The 13,845-nt window shown below is 43.8% G+C and overlaps 1 protein-coding gene across 1 annotated transcript in view; it reads right to left on the bottom strand.

Moving 5' to 3' along the window:
* Positions 1-13,845, bottom strand: part of NfI (Nuclear factor I) — a 67,675-nt gene that overhangs the window by 24,137 nt on the left and 29,693 nt on the right. The window contains exons 3-7 of the mRNA XM_026813639.1: positions 12,377-12,568; positions 11,314-11,497; positions 5,402-5,455; positions 5,183-5,281; positions 801-941 (exon numbers count right to left, since the gene is read on the bottom strand). Coding sequence (XP_026669440.1) covers positions 801-941; positions 5,183-5,281; positions 5,402-5,455; positions 11,314-11,497; positions 12,377-12,568 — 670 coding nt within the window. The remainder of the gene's footprint in view (positions 1-800; positions 942-5,182; positions 5,282-5,401; positions 5,456-11,313; positions 11,498-12,376; positions 12,569-13,845) is intronic.

Raw genomic sequence — 13,845 nt, forward strand, 5'->3', positions numbered from 1 at the left:
ATGAAAAATAGAACATTGATGATATTAATTAAAAAAAATGCATTCTATCACGTGATCATTGTAATAGATATTTATCTTTTAATATTTTGTATATTATTGAATATGGCAAATATTCTTTATACAATTTTTCTGTAAAGGTAAAGAATCCGCTGTCTAAAAATGAAAATTCATACGTAATGAAGAGTTAAGTGTTGAGTTCTTATGAAATCATTTCTCGCACGATCATTGTTAAATAAAATGGCTGCAGCCACTTATAATTAGGATTAATATTTTCGTAGACATCTAAGAGACCGAGAGGACGTATATCTTTAAGAAAAAAGATGCACGCTACCGTGAAACGCGACCGTGCCTAGCAGCCGGTGTCCTCGAACGGTTTAATTTTAGTGGGCGCGTAGAAAAACGATGAAAATACCATGAAATCGCGGTTTCGCAAACGGCGGCCGGTAAACAAGGTCTTCGTGTAGGTGCACCGGCGCATCGCAACTCGGATGCGTCGCACCGATCGGTGCAACGCTTCGTGAATCATTATTCCACATTACAATTTCGATTAATCTCGTTAAAAATTTCTAATAAACGGTTATTAAAAAGTCGAATATAACAGATTGATTATAAATAGAGTGCAGATTTTTATGCAAGCATTTACGATGAAAAACTTCAGACTGTGATTTCTCTCATTCGACGGCAGCCATAGTTCTGATCTCCATATCAATTTCATTTACAAAAGACAGATTGAGTTATTTGTCAGAGGGAGGCGGCGGACGGGGATTATTAATACGTAAGATAGTTTAGATGAAACTCACTGAAACTAGCCGCTGGCTGAGCGTGATCCGCGGCCGTGGCTGCGGACGGAGGGGTGTAGCTGCTGCAGTAGTACGGCGGGTGCTCTATTTTGATCGCGTTTATTTGAGGCTGCATGTCGCTGAGGTCATGCAGTATGGACGCTGAAACCAGACGCACATTAGCGGTTGCGAATCCTCGCGCGAGTTCTTGCCGCGTCTACGTCATCCGTTTCTCCTTGTCGTAGACATCGTCGTCGTCGTCGTCGTCGTCGTCGTCGTCGTCGTCGTTGTCACGTTACCCCGAAGCATGTACGTGTCCATTCGAGAGTGACAAGCGAATTGATTTACAGAATGAAATTTGGTGACACAAAAATGATTCAGTTTTGTGGAGATTATCGAGTGAACACGTACAACGGAGCCAATCCCTTCGTTTTATATAATATCATATTTCAGGTGTTCCTTTTTATTAACAGGAGAGTAAATTTTGATTTGATTTTATCGAGGAGTTTGATAGAAGGATATCGAAAATGGTGTTTGACACTCGCTCGCTCCACTATGATAATCCCATTGCACGTCAGCCAAAAACAATAGCAGTCTAATCGGTTCGAAGATCCGGCAGTAATCAGCGACGATTAATACCGCCGATTATCCATCGGTCGTGCACGAAATCGAATGGTTGTCGAGGAGTCGAAAGCGACTCGACACGGAGCCCGCCCGTAAACACGAGCGAAGGGGACGGGTGTGAGTCGGAACGGGAGTATGCGAGGGTGCCGGGATCGGTTAATTAATCGCGCTGCCGGCCATTAGAATACGCTCCAGTTACACGTTGCGCTGAATCAGCGCCGCCGTAAAATAATAGGATTCCAGTTTGTCGCAGTTGGCGACGCGTAAATATAGGGATCCCTCGACCGAGCGTGTCGGTGTGGCACGACGGTCAACGACCAATTAGGTTGAGCTACTGCCGTGGAATTTGCATCTTGTGTAAGCGAGTCGATCGTAAACCACCGGCAAGCGATTTCGCCACCGATGTCCAACCCCCTCGCGGCTTCCTGACTCTCCTCTAATATCTTACCGCTCCTTCTTCCCTCATTCGCGCTGCTAACTTCAATTGTGTAACCGTTTTTAATAATAATTTATGGAACTGTCGAGTCATCTTCAATTTGAGTCTCAAAAAATGATTGCAAGGAATTCTATGGAATTTCATATTAAGACTGTTGGTTCTACTAAGAATGATTCAACTATTGCAAGTTTCTGAATTAGTCAAAGTTCCGAGTTAGGGGATGAACTCAGTTTCTCTATCTCGACGCTCGTATTTTAATCCCAGTATCTATGATCCTTTTCCAACCTCGATTCTTAATCTCCATGAATTATGCACATAGATAAACCAGCTCCGACATAAAAATATGTAAATAGATCCAACGTTAAAGTATCTCTAGATCACGTAATAAAATTCCCAAGGAAAGGTCCCTTGGAACAATTCTCGAACTTGAAATCTAGTCGAAATAAAGAAACGCAAACACTTTTAATTCAAAGGCATCGTAAAGAGTCGCGGTAACGTCGGGGAAAATCCTCGGAAGAGGTTCTTCAGAGGGAACAAAAGAGGCTCGCGCCACTTTCCCTGAAGACATCATGCAAACGCCTCGCGATCTAAAGGCAGCCGACTTGATCCCCTCGGTATGAACGAAAAAGACGACGACGTCATCCCCTTACCATAAACCTTCGATCATCGTTTCGCCATCGATCTCCAACCACCCCCAGCGGGGTTTAACTGTCCGGCGACACCCTCCCAATCCTCCCTGCAACTTTCGTCCCTTACTATAAAACTTTACTACAAACATTACTTCGGCGACTTTATTCCTCGCTATAAAGTTCACTATTAAACCAGATACATTTTCGCGTAGTTTCCTTGGATCATCGTTTCACAATCGATCACGAAACTCGTCGTCGCCAGGGGGGGGTAGGTTAAATTTCATTCGGCTGGTCCCTCCGACGGTGAATTCGGAGGAATTTTTTCGTAGTTCGCCCGGACCGACCAGTCCCTGTACCTTTCCCCAGGAAAAAAGCCGTGAATCGGTGAGCGGAGGGTAAAAAAAACAGCACGTTGAATCACTGTCCCGACGCCGTGCGCGGTTTTCGACGAATTTTTTTCCAACCCCCGGATATATACGTCACCGGTTTTTCGTCAACAATGCGCGGCACACACGTACACACAGCGGGTGGACGCGGGTGTGTGTATGTGTGTGTGTGTGCGCGCGGGCGCGCGAGATTCGAGCGGGAAAATGGTCGGCAGCGCCGCAGGGGGGCAGTATTTTCCGGGTTCCTTCTCTCTTTTTTTCTTTTTCCCCGATGTGAGAGGCACGGCACGTATCCCGGATAAAAAGGGGCGCAATTTTCGTGCGGGGTTGGGGAGTGGGACCGGCGAATGTGAAATAGAGAAGAATATCCTGTCGGTGGTGACGCTTGGCGACGTGCAAGACGGGCCATAATAGAAACACGCCACTCGCTATTTTTCGATCGGGCTGGTTGCACAGTCGCGGAATAGCTGCACGTGTGGAAGATTGTAAGTTTTTACCGAAAAATTCTTTCCAAGTATCGAAACAATGCGTTCTTACAAAGCGAGGTGTCGTCGTTCATTGCCAGACGGCTGTAGGAAAAACTTGCGAATCGTGGAAGTTTCAGTGATACGATTCCATTGAATCATTAAAATTTCCCAACTCGTTCATGTCTTGAATAAAGACTCCAGCCTACGCTTGCCATTCAAAGAAGACACGTATAAGTATAATATAACAATTTGATAAAAGTGGATCTTTCTCCTATTTGCACACGGCGAATAATAAAAGCGTACTGTTACGCAACAGTCTTTTCGTTAATTGAAGGGGACATTTGGGAAAAAAAAAAGGCTGTTCGATCGAGTCGCGAAGATCGTCAGAAGGGAGCTGCTCGCTGGTCCGACGACGGAGGGGAAGAGAGGCGAGAGAAAGAGATGCAGCGAGGCTCTCTCAGCAGCCTCTGAGGCCGTGAGCATTGTTCCCCGTCTATTAATACACCGGGTTGCATACTAATCTCCTGCAACGGTGACGCGGAGACCGAGGAGAGGAGACGAGGGAGCTGCAAAAAGGTGGAGGAGGATGAGGCGCGAGGGGACGACGGGTGCAAGGGGAGACGAAGAGTGCAGATGCATACGCCGCGCCGAGGCGTTTCGAGGCTCGATACGCGCTCCCCTGCCCTATTATTCCATTTAGTGCCGGTGCACGCGTGCCGCGATGCTCCTTCGGGGAGGTCCGGGGCAAAATTTAAGGAACTGCGTCAATAATAAATTCCTTCCTAATTACAATTTTTCTTGATCTTGACCAACGAATGAAAACGGATTAATTGATGATCAAAGAAACGATTAAAGAACTATGCTGGATTAAAAAGGAAAGCGCTTCAATAAAAAATTCCCTTAGATTTTTAAAAAAGAAATCAATCTTAGTAAATATCCGTCTGTCATCTAATCAACAATCAATAATTATTATACATAATGTTTGAGAAGCTTATAATTTCTGCATTGAGAATGGCCGGAACTTCTGTCAGGGTTGAGCTAGCCGGGTGTGAGAGGGAACTTGACCCCGCAGTTATCGGTGACTAATAGAAAGCGAGAGACTGGCAACATAGTTAACTTGGGAAATTGGCAGACAATGTCGAGCAATAACACTTGGTCCCATCTTGTTCTATCAACGAAACGATCTTAGCGAGTTCTTGAACAACTCCTTCTCAACTTATCCCCTCGTGATTAGCTATTTGAAGAGAAATGCGGATCGACCTTGTGCATCTCCGATGGAACAAGTAACAATGCCCGTCCCTTCCGTTATTCGCGAGAAAAATAGAGCGTCGGTTTCTAAATTTACGTTCGCCAGAGTTACGCGGCTTGGTACAAGTAGCATTCGCGTCGGACACAATCATTTTCTGATCGCGTTACACTAACAGAGAGCTGTGTAACTTTCGGTCTTTGATACAGCGAGCATACGAAAACGCGTGCCAATCGTTCGCCAGCGATAGCGAAAGAGGAGGCGAAGTGGGCTCAGCTACGCCAAAAGGATTAATCGTCCAATGGAATGGCAATTAATAATAACGATAGAATCGTTGCGTGTAATTTTGATCAACTCTCGGAGGTAATTATTTTTTCCGAAGAAGAGATCTTACCACGGGTAATAGTGGAGCGAGCTTCCTAATCCGTCGAATGAGGATGCTTTCAAAAGGTCTTTCTTCGCAACGACTCGTCGGTTACCTTTCGAAAGCATCCATGAGAGTTTCGTGTTTCGAGCAAATTTCGATACCCCGGACAGAGAGAGAGCAAGGTGTTGACAAAAATATGTTCATGCAATAGACTTAGAGAGATGGAGAGAAGGAACGTAACGTCGTACCTTTTGAAAGCATCCAGAGCTCCTTCGAGCTGAAGACACCTGTCGCTAGGATCGTGTCATTGCAGACAACACCGTTATATAGTTCGTGGTAGCCTGCACCTGGGAACAGAACCCAGTTAACAATCGGGCGACGCTCGGTCGCCAAAACGTTCACACCCCTTCTCGCGGCGTGTTCACGGGGAATTAAAGAAGAAAGCTATTTTAAAGGAAAGTTTTTACCTTTTCGCCGCCTCTCCTCCTCCTTGTTCGCGTTGCAGATGCCGTTAAGGACCTCTGGAACAATCCAACACCAAACGCAAGTTAGTTTCTCAATTACTGTCCCACTTTGAATATTTTTTTCTTCCTTCACCAAGTAAATTTAGTAATTTTTCATACTTTCACGATGTTTTCTATCCCCACTTGATACGAGTGACAATTCTTACTTCCTACATAGTATATTTTTATTTTCTACATAAAGGAAATTGAATGCAATCTTTCAGTCCTGCGATTTGAAACAGGAATGTTTCAGACGTTTCGCGACGGTGCGGCATGATCGCTGAGCCCGGGATTTCCCTGGACCCGATTTTAGGGTAGCAGCCATCCTCGAGCGCTAACATCAGTATCTCACCTTCGCTGTCGCACGGTGTTTTATATCGCGGTACCTTACGCAAATCTCATTACGCAACATATCACCGAAATACACGAGAGCCCGGAACGTGTGTTCGACTTCTCAGCGACGGAGACAGAGAGAAAAGCGCGCGGTCTCTCCCCCCTGTGTATCCACCTTGTGAAACGGTGTACCCGTCGCTCGCCGAGGGGGGGACCGGGGGGGGGGGAGGTAGGACAGATTCCTTCTGCGCGGATGGAAATTCGGAAAAACGTTTCGCAATCGTCGCGACACCCTCGATCGGCGTTTCTCGAGGAACGGCGAAAAACCGAGCAACGAACGGATTTTATAAATAGACGTTAACAAACATACCACGTTCACTGCCCGGTTTATTTTTAATTGCGACTCAACCTTATATCGTTATTCGCTAAGCCGCGCACAGCCGCGGTAAACAATCTTCACGTTTTTTTAAACCATAAGTAAGTTCCATCGATGCGACCATAACGATTTTATTTAAAAATTGCGTCTGCATCTGTTGAGGTACAAAATTCATTGCAAGCTTCGTTCCATGCAATGAGGAAATACTTTGTTCATTTAAAATCTTTTCATTTTTCATAAAAATCCACGTTAGATTATTACAATTCGATCTTGGCTCACGGATAAAAGTGGCTTAAATAATGATCAAAGAGAAGATTAAAGAATTACGCTGGATTAAAAATGATGTGGAAGATACTGGAAGCGTTTGAAACGTCGAAGCGTTGTTTTCGTTGCAGAATTCAGCCGGTGAATATGGCTGACAGAAGACATGTGATTTTAATGCGCGTCTATTTCGGTTTAGTCGAACCGAGTCGCCTTTGAAATCGAATATATTCCTTCTAATCGAACCTCAAAAGACTTACATTCTCAGTTCGCGTGTTAATTTTTTAAGAACACCGACCAGACGAGTGTCGGTCGAATCCTGGTTAGAGAAACTGGGAACAATAATGTCTGATTAAAAGTTACAGGTAAATTAATAATAGAATTGGTTTACCTGCTGACTATTTTATTATAGAGACTGATATTTGTTATGTACACGTGTCGTGACGTCAGAGATAAATTCTATTGCTATTTTTAATAATTCTTGGAAAGGCACCTCGTTACTATACATCTCAGTAGATATTCATATTACACGATAGATGCTGTCCTAATTATTTTCTGATCTAAAGCATCCCAGATCGCAGAGTACAATTCTCCGATTGAATTAGACAAGCAGAGATCATTTTCGAATATAAAAAGAAGCCTAATGGGCGATTGACGAGTATCAAGCAGGCTAAAGAGGCTCCAGCTCGAAGAAGACAAGAGATCCGTTCGATCGTTCAAGAAGATTCTTAGTATTGCTGTAAAATGGTCGTCCTTGAGGGCACGAAATTACCCGCTCATGGATCACATAGAGTCAACAGATCCGCTTTCTGTTATTGTTCCAACAGCGAGAAGAAGCCCGTAACTAGTACGTGTCTGCTAAAATTTCCGCGGCGCATCTACGCGGCTGACCGACTCAGACCACTGCCCGACTAATTCTGCTATTACTCCTGTCGCAGTCAAAGGACCCTTTCGTCTAGCCACGAAGCTGTCGCAATCCACTCTCCAAGTCTATTAGTAATCTCGACGAACAGTTTTCATGCAATGCTAACAGTAGACTAACAAAAACCAGGAAGAAATTACGGACAGCTTAAACTAAATGCTCCGTCGATTGGATTTTTAGACTTAAGACTTCTTAGGATTTTTTAATCAAACTGAAGGATCCAAGGATTAATCGCAGGTATCAGAATATTTACTTGAGGTATTCGCAACAGTAGCAGCGAGGAGGGAAAGAGAGAACTCGCTACAAGATGTCCGTCGCCTATTTATTTATAGAGCGAGCACACATCGGCACGCACGGTCACATGTTCCCCGTGCAGGGAACGCGTACACACGAAATACGTGCGCGAGCGCGCGCGAGGGTGCGTCTTCGACTTTTCCCCTCGCGAAAAATCTCGGTTTATATTTTCTGACCCCGTTTATTTGTTAACGCCAGCCACGCGATTATTGTTTGCTCAGATAATACGATGAAAGTGCCGCGGATAGATAAAAGGAATAAACCGGGTTAAGGAGGACCGGCCAGCGTTGAAACACAAATTTAAGAGCTGAAAACCGGCAATGCGTCTGACATTTTTATATATTATCTCGTCCAATAAATTCATGAGAAGTCGTAGGCAAAATATATGTGCAATTTTAAAACTGCTCATTTCCGAGGAGGAAACTTTTGCACGAGGAAGTATTTAAATATATTACGAATATAAATATACCTGTTGTATTCATTATATTTTAACATCTGTCGATAGATTCTTTATTATTTCTTGCAAGACCCATAATACGTTTTCTAATTCCATTTCCATCCTAATTTTTGTGTGCAATCTGAGTTTCCGGTTGTTTCCAGCTGTTGCTGGATTTCCTCGGGACTTTTCACAGACCGCCTAAAACCGGACAGGGTGCGCACGATAGTTTGGTGGCATCGCGAAAATGCGACGACGTGTCCGAGAACGTCACGCATCGAGAGAAGCACCTGTCCTCTCTCGAACACTTTCATAAGAGACGATCATACTTACGCAACCGGCCGAGTGATATTTAGCTCTTAAAGCGAATACGTATCAACCTTCCTCCTTCCCCCTTTTTCCTGTCTCATTTTAATTAATTTCTCTGCTATATTTAATCGACTCGCGAAACGCGTACCACGTAGCTTTGAATCGACTCGATATTTCAGAGGATAAAAAGCTTTTGAATGAAGAATGTCTAATCTCCCATTGAATAATTGCAATAGAAAAACTTGTGGATAAAATTGTATCAATTTGAAAAACGAAAGAAATTAATAAAAATATTGAAGATGTAAAACGTTGATGTGATTGTTTCATGAAAAATTGACTATCCGAAAATGTCTGATTGCTTTATGAAAAATTGAATACCATAAAATGTCTGATTGATAAGAATTGGGATTGGTTATCCATGATCTTCTATGTAGGAACACTTCCTTTCTATAATAATACCGTCTATTAGGTCAGTCGAAGCGAACGGAGCAAGTATCTACTTTTAGCATACAACGTCCGCGCGGTACGCCGGATAATCCGAAAGGGTCCGAAGCCTTCGGCTAGCAGGCCGGCAGCCACCAAGTTTATATTATTGTGGTGCACTGTATATTTACAGAGGGCCAGGAATTTTTATGATGTTGATCCTACCCCCGTGAAAATCCCCTTCGCGTCTATGCAATCTGGTAGCGTCGTAATCACACGATTAACTTCGCCGTTTCTTATATCTAACGTTGATACAGTCCTCCTTTATGGAGAGAATATGCAAATCTGATCTCGTAAAAAATTATGCGAAACGATAGGAGAATAAAAATCCAAAAGGATTCTTGGAATCGACATGCAGATTCGCGAAATAAGGACAAGGATTTCAGCCATTCGATGAGAGACCTTCGAGCTTCGAAAGTGGAGCAGAGGACGAGAAGTTGGGCGTAAAATTTTTACGGGAGAAAGTTGAAAAAAGCATTGAATTATGGCGAATTCGAAACAGACCGGTCGATCTTCCGCGGTTTAAAACGCCGGGAGATTGTCCCGGCGATTAATTGGGTCGCGAACTTTCCAAAGCTCTTTCGCTGAATGCAAATAAATAACCGCGATTAAGCTGATCTCTTCTAAACGAGTTCGCGTCAGAAAAATCGTCTTGAAAAGGGATCAACAAGTATCGAAGTAAAATACAAAGATATAAGAAAATTAGTCTATTAGTGATAGAAGTTACACAGCCGTACTTTCGTGGTGAATGGGTCATTTATAAAATTCTACAGATATTAGATCCAGTTCTAATTTCAAGCATACTAATCTCATTAATAGACCACACGACCTAGAAAAGATTGTCCTACATTACGATCTTCGCGAATAGCAACTCTTCAATTAGCCTCCCTTCTAAACCAATTGCATGTAAAACAAATCCTAAACAATATGACGTATCACGTTTCTGTAACTATCAATCATTCTGATAAGGCAGGAAAAAATGAGCTTCTCAGAGCCCATTCATATTTCATGGATCATTTGAAATTTAAGTGTTCTCCTGTTTGCATCGGCGTCAGAATCAATTGCAGTTATTGTTAATGCGAATATAATTTCAATGAATGTCAAACTTTTCGTCAAGGGGTTAATGAGAGCGCGTAGAAGTGCCTTTAAGGAAGAAGTAGGAGGAGGCGACAAACGGTCTGGAGCGCGCCTTAACCTACCCCATATCTTGGCAGCGACGCGTTTTTTTCTGTTTCTCGTAGGTGGTGCGCGGTAGGCCTGGCCAATTTTTGCGTCGACCCGCAGCTGTAAACATTAGAAAGCCGGCTGCCAAGGCGTAAGCGTACCGACGCGGTGGTCCGCGAAAGAAAAAGAGAGAGAGGAGCCAACGGGGCGAGACCGAACTCTGCCAGGATCCGCGCGCGTACGCACGGAAATTACGTGGTTCCCCCCGGGCCGCGGCCGTGAGTCAGTGGGTTCGATGAAACCTCAAATGAAAGAAGAAGAGGACGGGCACCGGTCCCGATCCCGCTGCCAGCTGATCGATCGAAACACGTCGATCATTGGCCCACGTGTCGCGTTTCCTTTTCTCATTTTCCCATCCACAGGTAGGAGAGAACGGATATAAAAGAAGTTATCAAGCGAAACCTAAGCGAATTTTTTAAAACCGAGGTCTTGTCTTAAAATGTTTGGAAGGCCAGATTCTCGAACCCTCTGAAACACTTCCGCCCTAGCGACTCTTAGAATCTTGCACCCACGCTGGAAACGCTTCCGGTAGAATCCGCTCTAGAATGCACGCGCGAAGGTGGAGAAGAGGACCGCGAGTTAAATTCATGGAACGCGAAACGATCGAATGCCTTGGACGGTGGACAATTCTTCTCTTCGAGCCAGACTGACTATTCTTGAAGAGTGACCGATCCTTGGAGCTGTCTGCCAATCGCGTGAATGTCCGTGCGCGTTTTCGTCGGAAACGCGAGCCAGCGAGACGCGCGGAGGCCCGCGCCATGAGATCAGTCCTACGGCGCGTACCGTCGTATGGGGGCCGCCGGTGAAATTGGCAGACCGCTCCAAGAAACTTTGAATCCAAGCCGAGTCGAGTGGACACTTTGAATGGACGGATGTGCGAATGAATGAACGTTCGCGCGTTCAACGTCACCCGCTTCTCTGTCCGTCCGTACTTATCCTTGTATTTTTCGATATACTTCAGGTAGAAACATCATATTGTATGAAATCCTACGTTCTTATGTGACTTTTTCTAATCGTCTTCAATCAATTTTCTAATCGTCTTCAATCAATAAAATGTGAACTGACAAAATCTAAAACTGAACTTACTGATAGAAAATAATATATTTTTGTGATATTGATGTACTGTCTTTAGAAAAATCGACTAAATATACTCCTTATTGTACAACGTTTCGAAACGTAGCATAAAAATTTGTCGATACGCGGGTAACTTATTATAATAAAGCGCAGCAATGGCTTACCGTGGCTGGTGATAAAATTGGCGAGGTAGAGATCGAGTTCCCGGACGGAGACGTTGATGTGATAGGGGTTGACGCAGAGGCCCGGCTGAGCACATTCCGCAGTCTTCTCCAGCCGTTCCCCGTCCGTCGACTCCAACGGAATTGCCTTGAAGAGGATCACCATTACTAGGTCCAACCTCCATACCTGTGACATAACAAAGTGGTGTCCGGATTATATTGGCTGCGCCCGCATGCCGTATCCTTCGATTTCCTGTGCTCTCTCGCGATTTTACATCGAATGGAAATACAAGACTTACTCTCGATCCATTTAAGGTTGTATGAGCGGTAAGATCTCTGCCAAAGGTTTAGGAACCAATGTCCAATATTTGAAAAAATATTTACAGAAGTGAAGTTCATGAAATTGGTCAACGTTTCTTTTAAGTAACATTTTTAATGTATAATTTCTAATATTATAATATATGGTTTTTGGACTTTTTTATATGACTGTACGTAATTTGTAACTGTATTATCTAGAAGCACTAAAATTCTTACTTTTGCTTATTTTTTATTGTCTATTTTAAATAATATCCTTTAAGTTGATATTATGTTCTTAAAACATGTATTAATAATTATACAAGATTACAAAATCCTCTCACTGGTGCATCTATACTTTTTCATAGGTAAAATAAAAAATTGCTATTAAACATAAAAATTCAAGATGTAATAACTTTCTTAATAGCCTCGCAAAATTTCTAAAATTTTGCAGACTGTCTTATTAATGTAATATCTAATGTCTAAATTAATCTATCTAAATATGTATTTAATAGCTATTAAAATTTCAGTGCTTTGTAATTGTTTTTATTTAATGCTACATACAACCTTAATAACTCCACCATTATTTAATAACAAAAATCCTACATTTAATTGTACATCATCACTATTCTAATATTAATTAAAGTCTGAAGACGTATTGTATATAAAAACAAGTGCAATCGTTTTGAAAGTAACAGAGTATACTACGTATAGGATCACAGGATCAGTGGTGAGTGTTTAAGTAGAACAGGACATTAGTGGTCGGACTGACCTTATCGGCTTGACGCAGGCAGTCGATCCGACGCATTTTACCCTTCTGATCAGGATTACTAAGGACGCACATGGCTGGCCTCTTCCCAGTGATACTCAGCACGAAGTCTTCCCTGTACTCCTGCGTGATATCCTTTCGCAGCTTCCCCAAAAGCCGCGAGGCCCATTTCTGTTTCACCTCTAGCTTCTCGTTCTGCAACCAACAAAGTAGACGACTCGTCAGACGATTTACAGGAATACTAATTTACGTTCGTTACAAATGAATAAAATAACCATTCTGATTTATGTACATTTCCCATGGACAGTTTTTGCACGTAACAGTTACCGAGGATGGAAGAAAATGGAGAGATAGAAGCCTCGCAAGCAGGCAACTATCGCGGTCATATCTCACCGAGTAGGAGTAAAGATAACTGTCCAAGAGTCAACCGGCGTTCCAACTTCTTGTCGAGCGGGAAGAGGGGGGAAAAGAAGAACGTGCTAGCACGCATCGTCTCGTAAACTAGTTACTAACGGAAAGCATATTTCGATGCTACCCATAACAGCTGTTGATCTGGAAAGTTCCCGACAGTTTACAAACTCTCCGTAGCGACGCGATGGCTCGGGACCAAAGCAACGCCTGACCTCAAACTATTCGTCGGGAACGATATGCGGGATCACGTCCCCACGTGTCCCCCTACCTCCGCCCTCTCGATATCTTGACCTTCCTCCAGTTTTCCGCGCGCCTTCCCCCTTTCCCTTACCGACTCCTCATTTCAAATTTTTTTAGAGGCTCCAATTTCGTATGCTAGGCAGGCTGTTTTTAGAGGAGGTGTCAAGATAATTAGAGGATGTTCTTATTTAAAATCAAGTACTGCGTTAAAAATTAAATTCGGTAGAAGGAAAAATCAAAGTCCAAAACGCAGCGATTTTCCTCGAACTTTTTAAACACTTAAATTTCATATGCCGAACAGTTTTTAGAGCAGCTGTCAAAATACTTAGAGGGCTTCTAAAATCGAGTTATACATCAAATACGAAACTCCGTAGGAGAGATGTTGAGAAAATCGAAGTTGCTTAGAGTGCAACTACGTAGCGCAGCGATTTTCCTCGGTTAAGCTAGACAGAGAAAAGTATCGAGCTCTCGGGGCGCACGTGCATGGCAGAAAGGGGCTAGGCTACGACGGATAGATCAACGTCGTCGTCGTCGTCGCGTTCGCGGTTGCTAAGCGTCGATGCATTCCGCGCGCTTTCGACGCATTTCTCAGGGACCTTATGCACCCGCGCGCATTTGCTATTCCACCGGTGGTCGCGGCCGTGATGTGAATATAACCGGGAAGAGAGAGAACCAGAGCCGAACGGGTCACCGCGCGACGCGAACCGACCAACTTCGCTCGCGGATTTCCACGGTGTGACTGAAAAACGAGCCTGCTCGCGAGCCACCTGCGGAATTTTATTCCCGTTCGTATTATACGAGGGCCTCAGTTCCCGTGTAAC

The sequence above is a fragment of the Ceratina calcarata genome, unplaced genomic scaffold (assembly GCF_001652005.2).
Source record: "Ceratina calcarata isolate Rehan_Ccalc_2016 unplaced genomic scaffold, ASM165200v1 scaffold347.2, whole genome shotgun sequence".
In the NCBI taxonomy this organism is placed as follows: Eukaryota; Metazoa; Arthropoda; class Insecta; order Hymenoptera; family Apidae; genus Ceratina; species Ceratina calcarata.